General features: G+C 35.1%; 1 protein-coding gene across 1 annotated transcript in view; it reads left to right on the plus strand.

Annotated features, from left to right (window-relative positions):
• Positions 1-22,765, plus strand: part of Cabcoco1 (ciliary associated calcium binding coiled-coil 1) — a 102,006-nt gene extending 79,241 nt beyond the window's left edge. The window contains exons 6-8 of the mRNA XM_026393740.2: positions 16,062-16,184; positions 16,576-16,716; positions 22,350-22,765. Of these exons, the coding sequence (XP_026249525.2) occupies positions 16,062-16,184; positions 16,576-16,716; positions 22,350-22,424 (339 nt within the window). The 3' untranslated portion in view covers positions 22,425-22,765. The remainder of the gene's footprint in view (positions 1-16,061; positions 16,185-16,575; positions 16,717-22,349) is intronic.
• The last annotated feature ends 346 nt before the right edge of the window (positions 22,766-23,111 follow it).

Here is a 23,111-nt window from a genome sequence, read left to right on the forward strand (position 1 = left end):
TCTTTTTAATCGTGTCATCAAGCAACCTGGCAACAACTCATTTGATCAAATAGTCCATAAATCAAACTGGTTTGAGACAGATGGTGTTTCTTAGATAACTAAGAACATCCTTGGTTCAAGATGAAACAGAACTAGTTCTTCAGTAGATGGCACTACTGGGTGGCATTGGCATATCAGCCTTTATTACAATAGGAGGTGCTAAAGAGCCAAAGCTACTGTACTTGGAAAGTATGCCATCAGCCCTAGTACTTACTACTGCCCCATGGCCACCATTAACCACCTCAGGCCCTATCTAAGGAAAAAAAATGACACAGTAGGAATGGAATTAAATAAAACCAAAAGTTCAATAACATTGAAATAAAATAGGACGAACACTTTGAAAGTGGTATGAGTTTTCACTTCCAAATGTGCACTGTATTGTGAAAACCTGTATTTTAAGTAAATCATATATTTGTTACTCTTTTCTTGGATTAGTGTCTAGTCCTTTGAAAGGGTAGCAACATTTCAGTGCTATTCCTAAGTATATATAGTCAGTAATGTTTGTTAAGAGCTTTGGGAGAAAAGGACTCTATAAATGTCAGAAGTTATTAATATTTGGATTTTTATATTTAGCTATCAAACGTGTTTTCCATGATCTATCATCAGAGGTCTATTTGTAGACTTCTAACATTTTAAGTAAAAATAACCATTGGCCAACAACAATATTTCTTCTGTTCTTTATAATCAAAGTAATATTTATTAGAAATTAACAATTTTGCTCAAATTATTCAAGAGCCAAATTTATTTTGACATTTTTATATATGAAGTCAATTATTGCAACTGATTCCTCTGGCTTTAAATAAGTATGGTGAGAAGCAGTCAACCGAAAATAGTGTTTACCCACTTACCCTACCAGGCCCTTCCTTTTTTGCTCTTTGTTTGGCTGATCCCTAATGACACATCACTCAGATGTCAGTTAAATAAAGACTGACTAACCAACAATCCTATAACATAGCCCACTTGTAGCCATTTTTACATACTATTATAATTGTACACATCTTTGTATTCTTTGCTTTCTCACCCAACCTCCAAGCTGTAAACCCCTGCAAGGACAGAAATCCTGCTTATGATGTTTCTGGCACATGGAATGTGCCCAAATCAATTGAATTGAACCAAAATCTAAATCTCACACAAAAGAAAAAAAAAAAGAGCATGTGTCTGCTACAATATAAAGTATACTAGCAAAAGAGTCAGCAAATCTAGCAAAATGGTTTTTCAATTTTTTTCTTAAATGCCATTTCAACTTCCTTCCAAAGTATTTTTTAAAGGGAGTGGTGGAGGTGGGGGGTGACAGGATGAAACAGTTGTGTTGACCTTACAACTGATTCTCTGATATTAGAGTTCAAATACTAGTTTAGGTTAAAAACCAAGACAGTTTTTAGGGCCTCTTGTCACTAATGCATGTATCAAAGACCACACAAATTCCCACGTTGGCATTGGCTCATAAGAACAAGAATAGGTCAAAATATATTGGCAGAGCTATATAAAGGAGTCTACAAAATACAGGCCTATGCATTCTGGCTCAATCCCTGCAACATTGCCCTTCACTTTTATGAGTACTAAATTTCACTCTAGTTTTAATAATAATAACAATAAATATAATAATAAAATCTTGTTTATATAAGAGGTTCATCTTGTTAAAAATGCATTGAGACTCATGGAGCTTTATAGGACCCAATTTATGCTCTCTTTGGTGATTTAAAGGTGATAACTTCATGTGATTCATTGCCACATAATTCTGAATTTTAATAATATAATGACTCATGATTTTTACATTTCTTAGAGAACCAGCTTGCTTAAAACCATTGCAGTTGTTTTTACTGGGGTCATCTGAACTACAGTTCCCAGAATGTTCATGAAAGGGACATGCTTTATGTGTTCTGAACGGCTGTAATCTATCATGGCTGGTGCTAGGTCGACAGATTATGAGTTTACAGTGTCAGCCCAGTGAATTAAAGCTTTGTTGTAGACCAGCTTGCTATGCAATTATTTCCAGTTCATATCCTATAAATCAGCACTGGTCACATGACAATCAGAAATTTCCATCTAGCATTTTAAGCATCTATGTTTTATCTTAATTGTGCTGTATGATTCTACACCTAGAACAGTGTGACATGACTGGAACCAATAACTTATAAAATAAATCTCACTGTCACTAGAACCTATTTAAGGAATATTCTATGTTCTCGCTTTTCTTTCTTTCTTTCTTTTCTTTCTTTTTTTTTGTTGAGCTGTTTGGTATTTATGTTGAAATAATAGGAAATGAATTTAAATAGAAACACTTCTTATGTCTTATCTCTGCAAACAAAAAAAAACATAATTTACAATAAATTAGCACAGCAGTTGTTAGTGTAGCTCAGCTTTATTTTGCAATTCTCACACCTAAGCTCACAAAATGACACTTTTTCTGATAAGGTAATCTTTATAAGGTAGTTCTGTAGGTGATTAAATCTGACAGATGCTAGTGAGATGGTGAAGTTCAGAGATATAATAGCAAACACTTTAAAAAAATTCTTGTTAAAATAATAAAGTGCCTCATGATATGCCAATAGAAAAATCAATCTAATAGAAGAATCATTTACAATGTTATATTTCTGCATCTAAAACTGTAGTAAAATTATTCATGGATAAATGAATATATAAATTATAATAAAATGTAAGAGAACTGGCATTTTTTAGAATAAACAATATTACCTTCCCAGTCATTTTTAGTATTTACACATCATTGTTGAATAGAACCAGAATAGAAAGCTTCTAATACAAATAGAAGCTAAAGAAATAGAATGTGTCTTTTCATAACATTTTGATAGTCTATCTGTTCTTCAAAACATGCCTTGAACACCAGATCCTTCAAAGGTAAAGACTTTGTCTCCTCCTGAGGCAAAGAGAATAATCAGATGGCTGATGTTTCCAGTGATACTAGCAATCTGAAATATGTTGAGACTTAATTGCAGATTGTATAATTAGATTAACCCAATTAATGTTATAGCTTAGTTTTGCAATGTACCTTTATTATTTGAATGTTTTAAAATCTGGTTTCTAATTTCTAGCAGAATTTTGAGACAGTAACTCATTGTCCTTGCTTTTTCTCTTTTGCTATTTTTTTTTGATTACTTAAATGATGTTAGCTTTGCTAAAGTCAATTGGTATTACAATCTGTTGAAGTATTATATTACAGGAGGTGCTTTTTCTGATTTTCTTATCTAAATATAGGTTGCCTAAAGTACAGAGTTCATTTATAAATACCAGGAAGTTCCCTGAATCGAGTAAATTAACATGCTGGGCCAGATTCACTGGCTTCATTAGCAACCCCTCATACCAGGACTGTGTTCATACAAGTGTGAAAACCAGAACGACCCTTGAAGGGTTTCCCTGGCCTGAATAATTCCCTAATCAGGGAACAGGGAGCTATACTCATCCTGAAATTTCAGTATGCCACCATCTATTCATTTTCTATAACTTCTCCTTGCATGGACACCCTTTGGAAAGTACAGCAGGAGTATGAGAAAGTCAAGAAGCTGAATTGGACACCCAGATAAGGAGCAACCTGGGTATGAGTCATGTTGGGGGAAGGTGAAGAATATACAGGGAAAATTCTAGAATTTAGTGCCTTGCACCACAAGAGAATATATAGCAGAGAAAAATAATCACAGAGTGACTTATTGACCATATGAGGCCACACAATGATTTCCCATATTTAATTATTCAATAAATATTTATTACTTTCCCACCATTTATCAGCCACCTGCTAGGCAGTGAAGTAGGAAACAAAATAGATCAAGTCACTGTTCTCAGAGAGCTTTTATTCAGCATTGTTAATGATATAAATTGGTGATGATGAAATCTCAAAGAAAAAAAAAAACTTCAGACTTTTAAGTTTTTTGTATATGCCAGATATTGTATAAGTGCTTTTCACATATTAATTTAACCCTCACAAAAATCTATGAAGTGAATAGCCATTGTTGTCCTCATTTTCTAGATGTGGAAATAGTGGCCCTTGTTTTGAGACCAGGCAAAAGAGGTAACCTCAGAGAGGCGAGTTACACCTTTTACTTATAATGATGACAGTGTTTTGACATAGCAGATAACAGTACTTTTGGTGCTAGATTTGTAGAACACTATTTCTCTGTTTCCCACTCAAATAAGTGAATGATTCAAAACATAAAATCAGGTGTCTGAAAACCACAGGACAGATACAGCACCCTAGTCCCCACAGGACAGCTCTTGATACAAAGCCAATACACTACTGGCTCTCTTCCAGAAAAGTAGTTTGGTTCAGCTATATAATCCCCTTTGTGAAATGGATGGATCTGATCGGGAATGAGAGCTGCAGTGTGGACAATGAAACTCGTCCACAACAGAAGTAATATCTTATTCAACCAGGTTTGACTTGAAAATCATATCAGCTATGAAAATTATTTCACTGTCGTCTTCTGTCATGAGTAATCAGGCCATATTTAATTTTAATCATTAATATGTAAAAATAATAAAAGCCACCAAAATAGTCCATAGTCAATTTTCTGATAAAATAAATTTGCTTTTTCCCCAATTTGTGATTTAAATGGCCTCCAGAAAGTTTTTTGAAACTAAGTGTTAATTAAAAATATGGAAATGGATTTAAAGCACATTACTGCACATGGTTGAAGAGATTTGTTCACACAACCATACCTATTTTTCAATGTATTTTTAACTGTCTAGGTTTTGGGTTGTTTTTCTGTATGCCTCTTCCTAGAGAAAGCTGTGATTCCACTGAAAACAGTAATTACAATTACAACAAATAGGATAAATTGCTATTTGAGAAGGAACCATGCCGTTTTAGTCACCAAAAGCAAATGGATGCTACTATGCTTTCTTATTTACACAAATGAATTAAGCATGTTCTCAGATTTCTTTATAAACCCAATGCTTTTTATATCTTGCCATGTTTTTTTTTTAATTCAATCCTCCATGCCTTTCATTGATTTATTTTGGGAACAATCCACTATAGTAATGAGCAAATTCTCTCTGCAATTACCAGAGAACTTGTGTTTTTAGATCTCCAAAACATCTTACATCCTTTTTCTTTTTTAAGCCTCTATTCCTCACCCATAAACTGGAGATAAACATTTTGGGGATCCATTAAAAAAACAGTAGAATTCCAGTTGCCCCTAAAAATTAGGTGTATGAACTTTGAAGGCAAATAGCCCTGTTTTCAAGTTCTGACCAGATTTACTATTTTCTAGTCATGTGACTTGGAGGAGTGAATTAACCTCTTTGTGCTTTAGGTTCTTCATCTGAAAAAAAATGAAGCCAGGGCAAAGATGTGGCTCAGTGGTACAGCACTTACCTAACTTGTGCAAGGCCCTAGGTTTGATCCCCTGCACCACAAAACAAACAAAGTAAAAAAGTGAGACTAATAGAACCTCTTTTCACAATGCACTACAGTGAGAAAAACCTAAAATTTGTAATATGCTTTTTAACCAACCCAATGCCAAGCACAAATAAGTTCTCAGTAAATAAGAGCTGCTTCTTTTTCTTGTCATCACCATTTATTTTCCTGCATGGCATCCAGCACTATCCTCTGCACAACACCGGTGGATACCTTTCACAAGGGTATTTGGGTGGGGAATCAAGGTGGGGGGACAACATAAATTGGAAAGCAATGGAAATTGTGGCCTCTGAAGGAGGGTGTCTTGGCAGCACGCCCCTGGAGACTTTCTGTTGTTACTTCCATCAAGAGCTAGGTGGGGGGATTCTTCAGAATTTGAACTACACTGTGTCTAACAAAGAACCATCCATCAGAGATTGGAATTGGGGTTCAGAGGAAGAGGGCTTGCCTCACACATGCAAGGTGCTGGGTTTGATCCTCAGCACCACATAAAAATAAATAAATAAATAAACTACAACTAAAACAAATATTTTTTAAAAATCAGTCAATTTATATAGCAGCTTAATCATCCATCAATTAAAAACAGCCATCAGGCTAGGCTCAATGGCACACACCTATAATCCCAGTGGCTCTGGAGGCTGAGACAGGAGGATCATCAGTTCAAAGCCAGCGTCAGCAAAATCGAGGTGCTCAGCAATTCAATGGGACCCTGTCTCTAAATAAAACACAAAATAGGGCTGGGGATGTGGCACAGTGGCAAGTGCCCCTGAGTATTCAATTCCCAGATCCCCAGTACCAGGAAAAAAAAAAAAAAAACTATCAATGCAATCAAATCAGTGAGAATCTTTATTTTGTTTTGTTTGTTTGTTTGTTTAGTTGGCTTTGGTTTTGACATTGTAGTATTCAAACAAAGAGTCCAAGACTCCACACATCACTAAAAAATATAGATACTACAGTGATGCGGCAATACAGCTACTAGGTTGGCTTCCAGGTACCATTTTTCATGACACACTTTTAACCTGAACTGTAGGTGGCTGATCAAACAAACCAGGCAGCCTGGAATTTTTTAAAAGAACAGATATCCTAGTGGTACACCCAGTATCTACTGAATGCCTCCTATATACAAAGACCTGTGCCCTCAAGATGAGTAAGATATGCTCCTCACACCTGGCTATAACTCAAGAGCTATGTGACAAGTGGAATTAGCAAATTACTCTGAGAACACAAGGAAGACAAGAAAAACTTCACTGAGGTGAATGAGTTGGTCTAGAAGAGCCAATGGAACATTGACAGGGTCCAGGGAGAAAATCCCTCCCTCTCAGCAGAGAGAGAAGCCCAAGCAAAGTGAGGCTGGAAAAGCAGCCTCACTCATTCTGTTTAGTTTAGTTTTTGGTTGCTGGGGTATTTTTTTTTTTTTTTTTTTTTGCGGGGGACAGGTAGGAGTGACGGTCATCTAATAAATTTTTATGGAGCACCTACTATGTTCCAGGCACTGTGCTTATTGGGAAAGTGTACGTAGTCCATTACAGTTGTAGCTCAAGATTCCTGAAGGCAAGAACATGGATTTGAACACTGCAAGGTGATTACTGTTGTGCAAATGAGGGGGCAGATGCTGCAGACATCATAGAGGTGCCCCCAACAAGTTTTGTGGCTGATGTAATTTCAGAAACAAGATAGAGGGAATAACCAAAGACAACCGCAAGGCTTTGAGTCCAGTAACTGAGAAGCTGGTGATGCCATTGAAAGATAAGTAGAATGGGAGAAGGAGGAGGCTGGGGAGATAATTAAATAGCTACAAAGGGACAAGCTTCAGCCTGTCTAAGATTCCAGTGAGTACTGTACCGAGTGTATAACCCCAAATTCTTCTATGTCATGACAGAAAAGTACTGAATCTGCGGATCTACACAGGCAGCTGACCCTGCATCTTGTGTAAATATAGAGAAAACCACTTGAAATTTAGTGACATAGGATATAACATCTGCAACCGAACAGGAGATGACCTAAATCCAACTCCAAATTTACAAACAAACTACTCTCAACGTGTACTGTGATGTGTGGCAGAGCCAATCCAGACCCTGAATACATTTAAGAAGGGAAACAATTATAGATTTCTAGAACATTCAAATCTGGAATAACACCACCACCTAAATGTTTCAGAGTATGTTTAGTCATGTTTTTAACTAAACTAGCGTGCTTTACAGATTGTAGGTGAAAAGACTTTTTTGAGAACATCTATTGCTGCATACACCATTGTCCTCCACAAAATCAGTTTTGTAGTTAACTTCTAAGATTTCAGATTCTAAGAAAAGCCCCCAAACTTAAGGTACTTAGACTTGTTCTTTAGAAGGGAATTAGTGACTCTTCATGGTATTGAAATGATGACAACCCCCATGCACAAAATAGAGGGCTGCCCTGGATTAAAGAAAGGGTTGGGGCTCTTCCTGTTTCTAGACTACATAGAGCAACAGGCAATAGTTTTCTCCAAAACGAGAAAATCCTTCCCTGTTGGCCAAAAATAATTTCCTAGTAAAGTTAAAGAATCAGTTAATATAGATTTTAAAAAGAAAGAAAGAAAAAAAAAGGCGGGGGTCAGGGAAACTAAGCAGAGAGGGAAATATTTATAACTGTGACAACATGTTTCCTAGGAATAATTTATGAGCCTATTGGAGAAAAAGGAAACACACAAACTATGAATAAAATATCCAAAACATAAACATCATGCCTTCTGCAAATTTTCTCTAGTTAAAAATTAAGGTTGAGGTTGACTAAAGTAAATGACTACATTTTCGTGGTCTCTTATTTCCTTGATGCTAAGGGTTACCAACTGATTTACAACTTCCTGTGTTGTTTTTTTAATCTATATTTGTCAGCACATTTTTAATGTCAGATTACTTAAAATAGACATCTTGGGTCTAAGAGGTCAGGAATAATAACATTACGTTGACTTCTCTAAAGATTTCATAGCACTTTATAAACATTCTAATTTAGCCCTCAAAAAAACTTTATATTTCTAACTGAAATTAGTTTCAATACAGTTTTTAAGTTGTTATTTTTTTCCAATTTGAACTGACAGCTCCAGGACTGAAGTGCAGTTCAATCAGTATGCTTTGAAGTTAAATAAATTACAGATATAGATTTCTCCAAATAGTTTCAGCCTCCTCTTATTCAGGTAGTTTAAACTGACAAAATAACAGAAAGTCCATGAAAAAAAAAAAAAAAAGAAACACTAGAACCAAGGACCTAGCATTCTTCCATTGTAGTTCCTGTGCTAACCATTATAAATTATTGTCTCATATAATTTCTACAAATTCCAGGTACGTACTCAAAAAGAGTATTTCAAATATGAGAGCCATGAAGTAGCTTCATCTGCATATTCTGCATATAAACTATCATAAGGTACAATGAAAATGCAACATATGCAAAATCAAGTTTTTTGATTTATATTTGATAATTCAAAACAGGCTTTCCACAAAGATAACTGAGTAACTCGTCTTTATTATTCTATTAGACTGATACTCATATTAAATTTCAGATCTTTAAGAAAATAGATAATCTGGACAACTTCTTTAATTTCAAAAATTAAAAACCTCAAATGTACACCCTAGGTGAACCCAAATCAAAATGTATGTGTGACTACAATTATTTGAAATACTTTACACTGACTTTAAGGTTATGCCTTCCAGATTATAACCATTCAGCTAAATAAATACACTCCAAGTAAGTCCTAAAAATTATATTTTAAAAGCATAAGGTGTTTTCCAGCTATTTATAATGGAACCATACTTTCTGACTCTCACCCTGTGGAAGTTAGTTACCAGATAAAGTCAACCTAAGAATCAAAAGTACAGTGCCAAATTGAGTAGTTTCAAGAACTCAGCATTTCATTTTCCCAAGTATTGAAAGTTTGCCCTGTAATGCCTTGACTCTACTTTTGACAAAATTTGTTAAAGGGAATCTTTGTGATACGAATACAATCTAGGCAACCACAGGCCACATTTGAACCAAAAAACAAAAGATAAAGAGAGCGGTAAATTGGGCAGGGTAGGGAAAGAGGCAGATTTTCTCATTGGAAAATCAGGTATAAACAATCTCCTTCTGTAAGTGGGTGATTTTCTTTAGACAGTATTGGATGTATACTTCATATCTCAAGGTTTGTAACTCTGTGGACACAGGGTGATGACACATCCTCATTAACTAATTCTTCAGAGTTGGACTGGCCAAGCAAATTAATAAATACATTCACCAATAGCATGTACTGGTGTCCTCAAATACAGCTACTTTGGCCTGTCAAGTGTCTGCAAATGACAGCATCAGAAAGATGAGCCTTTCAATAATAGCAGTAATTATAAATAATAATAATAATAACACACCTTGAGGTTTAATAATACCTACCCTTTGAGGAACCCCCCATATTTTCATCCACATTATTTAATTTGTGCTTGATCAACAATTCAATGAAATAGCCAGGTAGCAATTATCATTATCCTCCTTTTACAGATAAATAAACTGAGGCCTAGGGATTTTCTCAGCATCACACAATTAGGAATAGAGCCAAGCCTAAAGCCTATAATTCAGTCATCTATCTTCCAGATTATTGCAACTTTAGAAAATATCTGGGTGTCTAAAGAACAGTTCTATCCCTCAGGAAATGTTTGCACTAGAGCCAAATCAAAACATCTTTTCCTTTCAAATTGCATTTACAGTACAAGAAGGTCCTACTTCTCCGATTCATTAGAGAGAATTTTATTGTCTGGGGTCATTAAGATTGGAGTACAGTGATTTCTTTTCAAATTGTTGTAGCAATGGCCTTTCAAATTGTTGTAGCACTTAGAAATACTGAAGATATCCAAAATACCAAGAATCCATTTCTTTAATTACCAACTTTTTACAAATTATTATTTCAAACCCAAGTTAAACAAGATCAAATCAAGATATATAAATAAAAATGGGCACAAGATGTTAACTGGAGTACCCTAGCCAGATTGCAAATCAGTTTACTAAAGCCTGCCAACATAAATTCCTCCTTTCAGCTCCTGCTAGAATGGGTCGTCTTCATTTCCTGTCCTGACTTGTGCTGGGTTACCGTTCACTGTTGAGGTGATTAGCATGTGTGGATCTGATGGTCTCAAAGCTCGATTAAGTTATAAATGTTCAAACTACCAGTATGCTGTGGATAAAAATAGAAGTTGCTATTAGATGTCTATTCATACCCTGCAGAAGCCTGGCAACATTTTGAACCTTTTCAAAATGTAAATACTGCATATTAAGCATAGGAAAGAAAATTAATGTGCTGCATTTGCAAATTTATTTCCAAGTCAAAAAATGCAAAGGGAGGAGGAGAACTCTTGTAGCAGAATTGATATTCTACATTTACAGGGTATATTAAGAAGTTTGTAATGGCCCTAACACAAAAGAAAAGTACTTTAGAAATGGATTAATTAGTTTCTCTGATAATCTTAGCTTTTGAATTTTCTCTTTTTTCATTTTAAATTTATGGCCACAGTATGACATTACCCGAGTTTATTGCATTTTGCAGGTGGCATTCATATGTTGGTACTTTATGTGCAGTATATCGTGGGCAATGAGTTACAATTTTGTGTTAAAAATTTCCAGAACCACACAAGTACTTCTTAATTAGACTTGCAAATGAGTAATGTTTTTCTTCAAGGGGGAAAATAGTTAAAATATTACTGGAATTTTTGTGCCTTTTTCACTTAGTTAATAGTGGGGAAAGTTGGCAATAAAAGTTTGCTTTTGAAACTTTGACATATTTTAGTAAGTTCTGATTTACATATGAAGTCATCCTCTGACAATTCCAAACAAATGTCTTTTCAAAGCAAATCCACTTTTTTGTCTGTGTGCCTGGTGGCTCAAAAAGGACTGAACAGACTTATCTTGCTTTCTGCCATTCAAAATACTGGAAAGTTGTAATCTCAATGGCCTTTTTAATATGTTAAATAATTTAATAATATATTTTAATAATGTAACAAGTACCACCTTAATTATAGATTTTAGTGGTATAAACATTACCAACAAATCACCTACACTTTCACCAAAGAAGCATTACTGAAGAAAGCAATAAATCTGAACTCATATTCCTGGTAATATTAACACATAACATAGAAAAGGAAAGCATGAAGTAATACAGCATGGAGATAAAAAATCTTTATACTATTCAGATGCTATAAGAACTAGAAGCACAATCTAATTCCAAAAAGTAGGTTTTTAAACCCAAACTGACCTGTACTTATTTCCAAGGGAGGTCAAAATTCTTAGTATTTATTCTCATAGTAGATATCCAATTCATATTGAATATACACATTTTTAAAGGATTTCTAGTAATTTCATTTGGCTTGTAAGTAAAGATCTTGCATTTTTAAAAAGATAAATGATGTTTGACAATAAAATTTTGTACTTTTGAATATTAAACTGTGCCAATAGCCATTCTCTTGATATCTCTTAAATACCATAGTACAATTCAACTAAAGTGCAGATTGTAAACTGTCTTAAATAACACTAATGCAATGTGCACGTAATGAACAATACAGCTAACTTAATTTTCATATAACAGATAACATCTGGGGGAAATGTATATTGGTAAGTTATGCAAAACTAATTTTCTAGTGACCACATCTGTAGATGTTATTTATCGTATGTTCACTTAACAGTCCATTATTCTGTTTAGAAATCTATTCTCTTCTTTATTAGAGATTTTAATGTACTCACCTTGGTTCAAATGTTCTGCTCATTATCAGAAAAAATATAAATGGCATTCACATGGAACAACATGATTGTTTTTATTATATCCATTTGTGTGCAAGCATTCAAAATGGCAAGAGAAACACATTTATTGCTTTACATTCAAAGTAATATTTAGGGGGTATTTGAAAGTCAAGCAAAACCAATCATTTGGCCAAATGGATATATGTGTATAATCAGAAACTCCTGATTTTTAATCTCAGCATTAGGCCCCAGGCAAGTCACTTAAAGTCCTTCCCTTTGTTTCCTGATCTGAATATTATGGGTGCTATTCTCATGGAAAAGGTGGGGGTTGCTAAGTCAGGGTACCAAATAGGAGTGTTTTTTTAATAAACTTGCTTGATCCTTTTTCTGTTTTTATTTTTCCAGATTTAAGAGGTAACATATTAGACTTTTGAGGAAAAAAATATGAGACAATTACAATTCTACAGGAATGTATAAAAATAGTTATAAAACTAGCTTTATTTAATTTGCTTCAACTATTCATAGACTTGAGGAAATTATAACGTTCTTTCAAAAAATCTAACTTAATAAAGCTGACCATGTCTCTCTGTTTTAAATAGATTTTATTACAGAACCAGTGATGTTGTAAAACATGAGGTTTTGTTAAAAAAAAAATACAAAGACCTAATTGTATTTTTTTTTTAAGAAAGTATTGCATCAGACGGTTTCTCTTAACCATATTTGCTGGCTTTGTGTTCTCACACAATTATTGATTCTAATTTTCCCTAAACTTGTTTAAAAAAAGGCTGCCATTTTTTAATGGGGAAAAAATCACCGTGATGCTTCTGGGCATTGTTTATTTCACACTATGTATTTGAAAGTTAACTTCCTATTATTAATGAAAATTTTATTTCTACCTTCAACTAAAATTGAGATATTTCTTTTCCTTATAGTAACTCACTAACTGCTAAATGTAAGTCTTCATAAAAGAGAAAAACAGCTGTGATTCGGTTTATCAATAGTATGCAAAACGCCTGAAGAAAAGTAATTCTCACCCCCAGTTTTTGTACACAAATTAAATTGATCTCATAGTTACATAAGCTACACTCATAAAAAAAAAAAGGAAAAAGGAAAAGAAAAGCCCACTGTCATTTAGAACTTGAGCTTCTCAGAATAAATGGGAGCTTCACTCTACCAAAGAAATGATGATGTGGAGCTGTGAAGTGCCAAGTTTCTAAGTGTGTGCCCAGTACACACACACACACACACACACACACACACTCACGCACACACATGCCAAAAACCAGAAAACTGGGTAGCTGACAAGTAGTTCAGATGAACCGTATAAAGAAATCTAGATCACAGGGTTATGAGGGATAAAATGAGAGACTTGAACTCAAATATCCATTTGCATTTAAGTGTATAACCTGATGGGAAAGGGGCACTAAAGGGCAGATGGTAGAATCTGCTGTTACCAGAATGGAGAGGCTATCTATTAAGAACTTCACCAGGGGAGGGCACATTAGCAGAAAGTCCTGAACTGTGAATAGAAAAACAAAGCAAGCAGTAAGACAAATATGATCATAGCAGACAAAATTCTGCTTCATTAAAAGAAAACATTTTCACCTTGCAGAGCTATGTGCCTGCAGTAAATTCAATAAACTACAGTTTTCTTCTTTTCAATGACTCACCCACCAAACCTAGCACCCCAAACTTTCAGTTTCTTACTGAATATTAAAGTCTACACCCCTAAGTAAATACCTCATCGTCTTCTATTGCTTCTGATTGCGACATTCAGCTTGTTTATTTTACCTGTAATATTTCTAAAGACATTAAAAGGTGACTAGCTGTGACCTTTCCCTAGCTTGGGAAAATAAAGAGCAATGGAAGATGTAGGAGAATACAAACCAAGAGTGGTAGAAAGAGGTGCAAATAATTTTGTGAGAAGATGGAAACCTTTGTATGACCTACTTAGAAAAGCAATGGTTTTATGAATGTGATGAGAAAAAAATAACTATTCTTAAATTTTTTTTTCAGTATTCTGAGTTTTTTGTTTGTTTGGTACCAGGAATCAAACCCGGGGTGCTTAACCACTGAGCCACATCCCCAGCCCTTTTTATTTTTTATTTTGAGATAGGTTCTTACTAAGTGGCTCAGGGCCTTGTTAAGTTGCTAAGGCTAGCCCTTATCTTTTGATCCTCTTGCCTCAGCCTCCCAGCCATGGGATTACAGACATATGCCACGTCTCAATATTTTGTTTTGATTAACATTTAGTCAACTTAAGATAAACAACCTGGAATGACATCACCTAACAATCAGAATGAAAATTAAAGTGCTTAATAATATCAATAACTTCCAAGTATGGCAACTAGATGTTGTTTACTGAAAACTGCATAGGCCAAGGGGTCAATACACCAGGGTTTAAGTCCCAGCCCTGTCACTGAATAAGTATTTGACCTTAGACCAATCGTTTAACCTCTTCATTTCCAAATCTCAGTGCCTATAAAGTTAGGAGACTTCGGTGCTTCCATTTGACGACATTAAGCAGCCACTTCCTATAAACTCAAGTTAAAATTAATAATACAAATTCATTGCAAAATACCTACAAATTGGTACAGCCAAGAAATAATTTCATTTCCAGTACATTCTGAAACTTTTCTAAATAAAATATTAATATTTAAATGATGAAACATAACATATACGTTTATTTGAAGTATTATGAATTTAGAAATGAACATATAATATTTCGTGATTTTTTCTAAGCTCCAGAAAATGGTAATTATTTGGTGAATTCATATATTCTCAAAGTTTTGTCTTCAAACTTGTCAGCATACAGTGAGGTACTTCTCAGAACTGCACTCACAAGCTCATGAGAATTTACCATATAAACTAGAACCATTTATTGATTGACAATGAGGAGTGTAAAAGGCATGAAAACCAAAACACTCAAGTGGGCAAGTCTTCACAGATCAAATGAGATGGGAAATCAAATTATGGTCAAAATGCTGCATGTTAAACATGGAATCAGAACATAAAGAACAGATGCGAATACTTCATCTCGTCTTGCTCTTCAAGTTCTGGTGGATTAGGCACCGCCAAAGTTAACTCTCTTTTTTCTTCCCTTTTAATGGTGACTATCAGGCTCCCTCCCACTGACACACTCTTGCTAAAGAATTTTCAGCTGATGTTGGTGAAATCTTGTCCTGCCCTCTGTGTTTCAGTAAATCTTTCTGGCTTTACATATTAATCTTTCCAGAGTGGTCTCCTAGTTACCAGGTTCTTGATGGCTACTCCAATGCTCCCCACAAGAACAGCTTCATTCTGCTGAGTCATATCAATCACCTCCAGGCTGTTACTGGATGTAATAAGCACTGGAGAAGATATACATGGGCTCTAAAACTTGGTTCTCTACCTACAGAGAGCTTGTAGGCAGGAGTAAGGGGCTGAGGCTTGAGACAAAGGCCAAAGCAATACAATATGAAATTCTATACCATTGTGTGTAGAAAAAGAATGGGAAAAGAAAATACCAGTTGACAGTAGTTGAGAGAGATGGAGTTCAAAGGCAACAAATAACCAAGAGGGCAGTGACATCAAAAATGCAGAAGAGCCGGTCACAGTGGTACACGCCTGTAATCCCATTGGCTCTGGAGTCTGAGGCAGGAGGATTGTTAGTTCAAAGCCAGCCTCAGCAACTGAGCAAGGCCCCAAGTAACTCAGTGAGGCCCTGTCTCTAAATAAAATATTAAAAAGCGCTGGGGATATGGCTTAGTGGTTAAGTGCCCCTGGGATCAAAATCTGGTACAAAAAAAAAGAAAAAAAAGAAAAAAATTAGAAGCGATAAGCACTTAAAATATACCAGACTTGGAAGTAAGGCAGATACATAAGGGAACTGGCTGAAATTGTTGTTATTCACTGAAGACTGTCATATTTTAGCTCTTCTCTTCCTCTCCAGCAAGTGATAGAGGTTGTCAAGACTTCTGTCCACCCATTCCCAGAGCCTCTGGTGGAAGGAATCTCATTTGATATTCATTCAACATTCATAGAGCCACCCTCCACCTCAGATATGGAAATGAAGGTAGGTTCCCTTTGTCTTTTCATTCACCCCACCTCAGGGATCAGGGAGAAAGAACAAATGTTCTTCCATTTTCTTGGCCTCTGATTTTTCTCAGCCAGACATAAATATTCCTTATAGCTATTCAAAGATGGGCCAAGTGACTGTGTTTGGGCAATTTTAAAATCTTCCACCCTTTGTTCCTTAACCTCTACCTTCACTTTCCCAAAAGTGGGTACCGATTGGCACCATGACTGGATCTGCTGTAGTCCCCCATGAATAATGAAAATGCAGAATAATGTCAACTCAAAACATCATTCCTGATAGAATATCACCCAATCGAAGCTGAAGGCTCTATATAAATCTCAGAATACTCTAGAAATCTCTTCAATGTTATTTGCTTTCAATATTCTAGGGGTTGGATCAAGAACAAGGCCCTGAGCACTCCCAGTCAGAATCTGACACTTCAGACATGGATCCTTTAGTAGGCTTCACCATTGAAGATGTAAAATCAGTCCTGGCTCAAGTCACAGAAGACATTTTAAAAGGCATTCAGGTACTCAGTATTGATAGTATATTTAATTACCTTATTATTGATTAATTAGTCAAACTCAGCATCTGTAAACCCTGTCAACACTGTGCCATCAAGAGTAATACTTATGATGACGTTCAATTGAACATCTGCACATAATTCTCAGTTAAGTCAACAAGATCACAACATAGATTTGCCTATAGCATCTATTATGGTGTGGGTTGTCAGTTTGCAAAATCATTCAACATGGAAATTTAAAAGAAAGGTAAAAACTCTGAGCATGGGGCTGGGGATGTGGCTCAAGCGGTAGCGTGCTCGCCTGGCATGTGTGCGTCCCGGGTTTGATCCTCAGCACCACATACCAACAAAGATGTTGTGTCTGCCGAAAACTAAAACAAAATAAATATTAAAAAATTCTCTCTCTCTCTCTAACAACAACAACAAAAAAAAAACTCTGATCATTGCTACACTGTAAACATTGCATATGCAAGAGTAATTGTACATTTCTAAATAGTATACACTGAAGATCAAATCATCATTCTTAACTAAGTCTTCTCACCAGCTTTCTAAAATGTCTTTAAAATCACTCTCAGATAGTTTGTTTCTTTTCACATATCGCTAGTATTATTTATACCAACAGTTATATGAAATGGTATTAACAGCTACAATATCCCAGTAGCCACAGTGATCTATCAGCCAGCTTAGCTTTATGCTTAGTTATTTCTAATTCTGCCCCAACAAACAACCATTTTTACCTAACATTAAAGATTTACAGGAATTCTCATAATTCTCCAGGCCACACGATTAAATAAGTAAATTGCATATTTTTGAGTGAATTTGTAATTTCTTAGAAGTGGCCATAAATCAGCAGGACAACACAGTGCATATTTAAAATACTAATGCATCTCAGGGGAAGACTTAGTTGTTATCTGAACTTGATATCATATATAAAAAGCACATACTATTAACAACTAATTTAAAAAGAGCAAAAGATTAGCTTGGCATAAGCATACTTTGTTACTTGTTTAATCATCAAATGTTATTGCACTATTTACACGAACATTTAATGATTTGGTGCCAACAGAATCAGCCAAAGTCCTCAGCTTAATAAGGGGTGTTTAGTGTTTACCAGAAATAGTGGAAGAACACGTTTTACACAAAGCTTTATTGTTAACAACCCCATGAATGTAATAACTGGTTACTGTGTGCAAGGGCAGAGTGCAGTTGAATTAAGCTGAGTTCAGAACATATCTCCTCTTTAGATTTGATAACATTTCATCTAAATATAGTTTATGTATAATCATGGCCCTGGGCTCCTTTGCAATCCTGCGGCTCTGAAATTATTGCTGAGGAACTACTAGAAAGCAATAGAATTGTGTGCAGCCCCCCAAAATTGAAAACATCTTTACCAAGGTCATGTTCCATGTTGTGAACAGTATGTTTTTAACTATTTGCTGACATTTTTTTTTCAATATTAGACTCTGGGGCATTTATACCTCTACTCTGTAACAGAAAGAATACGATTGCTGTACACATTATCTTCCCATTGGCCTGAAGCCATCCAGAAGTTCATTAGCTTGCTCACCTCAATGTAATTAGGCACAGAGAGAATCTGGACCAGAGGAGAGAGATGCAGCTCCTTCAGGTACCAGGATTATTTCCATAATAAGTGGATCTGTGGATGTCAGCATGGGCCAAATTAGTGCCAATTTTTCAATGAAATGGCAGGATGATGTGGATTTATACAATGTCTCAAGATAGCCAACCCCTTTATGTATTTTCTTTCAATAATCCTTATAAACTCAATGTAAGTGACCAGGTAAAATAGAAAATGAGGCACAGAAAGATAAGTCATTTGTCCTTAGTTTCCAGGGTCGACAACTGATGAAAGGTCCTGAATGGGAGCTGGATTCTAGTCCTAATTCCAATGTTATCCACAAAAACCACATAATATTTAATATCATGGCCAGAATAGTTTGGATTTTAATACACTTGTGGGGTGATACTTTTTCAATGTTTACACTTGTGTCTTGGTCAAATTCCAAGTTGGGTAATTACCTTTCGCTCACCTAAATTTCTCCTTCTGTTTCAGATAGGTCAGTTATTTTCCGCTTCTAAAACTTGACTTCCAGTGTCCCCTGGTTCTAAAAACTGCCACAACCCTTTTCAAAGGGTTGTCAATGATTGGTGTGTCAATGATTGGTGTATATTATATATCCCTTCTGAACAAACCTGCTGTACAAATATTTAGTGAATTGTTACTTGTAAGATGTTTTCAATTTTCCCATGATTTTTTTTCTCCATCTTTACTTAAAAGTCATACTGTTTTTACAGTATTTGCAGAAAAAGGCAGTAGAGAACTCATGTTTTTAACACAGTTTTTTCAGAGCTTATTCTCTAGTATGGTAACAAAATTCATCTTCTATAATATATAAATTTCGGAAAATGTAGCATGACTCTTTACTTTTTTATGTTGATCCACTTATTTTCCCATTGACTCACTTTATGGTTTTAGAGATTTATTAAGAATGAAGTTATCTTGGCCCTCAAATGTTAATTAAAATAATACTGAATAGAGCAAACATTTTAAGCCTACATAGTTTAGGTACTTTAATTTTAAAGATACATTCAAAATGAAATTATTTTGGCCCTGAGTTATATAATAAAAATTACACCCAATGGAATAAACTTTAATATATTTAAAGAATTACATTTCAGAGAAATATGAATGCTAACACTAAATTCTTAACATTGAATGTTGGCTGTTGGCCCTGTCTTAGCAATAGGGTAAAATAACATAAAACCTTGAGGGAAGTCTGCCACACTTAAGAGAGAATTCTAAGTATTTCTTAAAAATGTCTAAGGACATCTTTAGGTCAACTTTGAATTTTCCAGGTTAGGAAAGTTGAGTGAGATCACCTGAAAGTAGTTGTTTTAGTTAGCTTTGTATTGCTATGACTAATAGACCTGACAAGAACAACATAGAGGAGTAAAGGCTCATTTTGGCTCATGATTTTAGAGGTTCAGTCCATGATGAGCCAACTACTTAACTCTGGGGCCCAGCTGAGGCAGAATATCATAGAGTATGGCAGAGGGAACATCCTCAGTTCATGATCCAGAAAACAGAGAGAGCTCTGTCAGCAGGGACAAAATATAACCTCAAAGGCACATCCCCAGTAACCTACTTCCTCCAACCATGCCCTACCTGCCTACAGTTACCACCCAGTTAATCCATTCAAGTGGATCATTCCACTGATTAGCTGTAACCTCATCAGTGGGTTGTGATCTCAAAATCTCTCTCATAATCTAATCATTTCACCTCTGAACATTCTTGCATTATCTCACATTGAGCTTTTGGGAGACAGCAAAAATCCAAACCAAAATGTAGGGGCCAAAGGCTGTTGAACTGAGGTCATAGGTTGTACATTCTTTCCTAAAGGAAACAGAACCAGACCCAACCCTAGTGGTTGTGGGATAGCTATCTGTTTATCAGTGTTCTGAGAAATAACAAGGAAACATGGCAGACCAATGAAAGCCTGTCCTTGACCTGACATGGAATCTTTTGATCCTGGCTCTGCTGGTTATGCTCAAACTTATGATACTAGTACTGATCACCAAGGTCTGGAGATCTTAAAGGTTACTCTCCAGGTAGTGCACCACTCTGACAGGTGCACCTTCATGAATCTTTTCCCCAAGGTCTATACTTGTTTTGGTAAAGTCTGTCTCATTGAAATACCTGAAAAAGCTCTAGGTGAGGTAGTGAAAAAGAAGCTGGTAGAAGACAGTCCATCTTACATTGAATGTTGGCTTGTACTTGTCTGAGATTATTGGTGGGCATAGAACATTAATGAAAGTGCAAAGAATGAACTGCTTGGATGGAAAAATCCTTCCTATTCTTTTGGAATTGTGACAAGATTATTTCTTCAAACCATTTCAACCCCTACATGATCCAATATGTTCTGTCCCACAAATTTACTTTAATGAAGTGGGAGTAACAAATGTTTAAAATATTTTATAACAATATATCAATGAAATATGCCATTTGTGAAGTATATCACAAAATTGGGAGTTAGAATCATGAATTTAAAGCTAGGATAAAATGTCAATAAAATCTTATTCTCCTACCTAATTTTTCACAAAAGGACTAATAGCCAGAGTGGTTAAATGACTTGCTCAGTGTTACATATCTAAACTAGTACCTAGGTCTCCCCTCTGATAGACTAATGTTCCCTTCAACTCTACTGAAATTATGCATGAGGAGATTTAGTGAATCCTGAAAAATAATAATTCCTTTGTAACTTGAAGGATCATTCCTTTCCTCTACTACGCAACCACTAATAAAGGAAAAGATAAGACAGCAGAGTCCAAATCTTGATCCCAGAGCTTAAAAATCTTAAACCAAGAAAGACTGATCTTCATGTTAATTCTGAATCTTGAATTGTTGACATCAAAGTAATCTTGTCAGAAATAGCAAGTCATCCTATGAAGGAAAAGCAAAATCTCATCAAATAAGATAGCCATTTCAGATGTATTATAGTTACACTCTTAAAACTAAATAAATAGGTGAATAAATACAAAAATTATATCAGTGCCTAAACTAGTTTTGATATTTAATTTTTTTTTCTATCTAGTTCTTGCTTTTTTAAAAAATTTTCGGGGGATTGAACCCAGGGCCTCAAACGTGCTAGGCAAGCACTCTACCATCAAGCTATATCCCCAGCTTCCAGATTTCTTAAAAAAAAAAAAAGTTTCACAAAATACAATTACCCTAAAGATTTCAAATTATGATATATATATATATATATATATATATATACACTATTTGCACAAACTACTCTTTCATACACTCATAGATATTTTAAAATCACCAAACAGCAACAAAAACACCAATTTTGTTATGTGGACAAACACTGGTTTCTCTGTATGTAATTTTATTATCCATTGTGATAAAAGGAGACATTTCCAGGGCTACTAATGTTCAGATAATGTGTAAGTATTTCTGGAATTGTGCAGGTAGCAATGTTAGTCCACAGAATATCACTGCCAGAGGCTAAATGCTATCACAGCTGTAGCAATCACTAAAACCTGTCAGCTACTGTGTGCTTTTTTCTACCAAAAATATACCACAAAGTGGCATCATTCCAAGAGTTATAATGTATGATGAATACTCTTAATTATGAGAATTGTTCTAATTGTGAGATTATTTGTGTAGTTATTTCACAACAGAAGCTTTCTGGGATCCTATTTAGAATGCATTACACAGAAGACAAAAACATTCATTGCAAAGGGGTGGAGGGACCAACAACATTGCAATAACTGAGCCCAAAGCAGTTATTCTGATTCGGTGCTTATTGGTAAAGTCTGTCTGAAAATACAGATAAATTATCCTATCTTCCAACACAAGGCTATGTGAAAAATGGCTGTCCAAATACCACTTCCTGTTCATAGTAGACATGCTATACATTGGGAATGTGCAGAGAAATATGATAAAGTGTTATCACATCACTACAGGCTGAAACACGGCTATGTCTGCAAAACAGGAAGGTGTGTGAGGGATAATGTCTGTCTTTAGGCACTATAGTATGTCAAAACCACAAAGACAATGTGCAGCGAAAGATAGCTCCATCATAACCACTTTTTTATGATTGTCTTCACAGACCGAGATAAACGAAAAGCTGCAAATACAGGAAGAGGCCTTTAATACACGAATAGAAAAATTGAAAAAGGCCTGAGGACTCAGAACAAGAAGAGTGATGCTAAACTTCACAGAAACAAACAAAACAAGCCAGAATAATAGATTCTCTCAAGCATCACATCTTCTTCATTTAGTTGTGAAAGGAAAACCAAGCCCCACTTTTTACTATCCTAAGTAATTAGAATACTATTGGCCCCAATTTTGCCATCTCCTATCCCATAACAACCTCTGAATTTATTGCACTGCATGTAATGAAAGTGTTTTGTATACAAGAGTTTGGAGAAATTATATATAAAAATATAATTACTTTTATGATAGTCCTTTGACATTTTGACTAATAAACACTATTCATCTTTTCATCTTCAATAAGAATGACGCCAACATTTCTAAATAGCCAGAAATAAAGAATAATAATAATAATTTTATCCATATTGATCCAAATGAACTGTCACATTACTGGAGTACTGTGAAAAGATTTCAGTACCACACTGTTGAAGACAAAACTTGCCAAACAATGACAATTCAAATGCATATACGAAGGGATTTTTTTTTTTTACTTAAATCATTTGGTTTTCTTATTTAAACGTTTCAGTGTGAAACCAATTTTCTGAAATTATATAATGCAGTTTGAAGCATTTTAATTTATTCTGCACTGTATTTGTTATTTCTAATCTTGTTACTCTCCCTGGAGAATACATGACCTATATAAAAAGAAGCAATGTAT

Source organism: Urocitellus parryii, chromosome 5, assembly GCF_045843805.1.
Source record: "Urocitellus parryii isolate mUroPar1 chromosome 5, mUroPar1.hap1, whole genome shotgun sequence".
Classification (NCBI taxonomy): domain Eukaryota; kingdom Metazoa; phylum Chordata; class Mammalia; order Rodentia; family Sciuridae; genus Urocitellus; species Urocitellus parryii.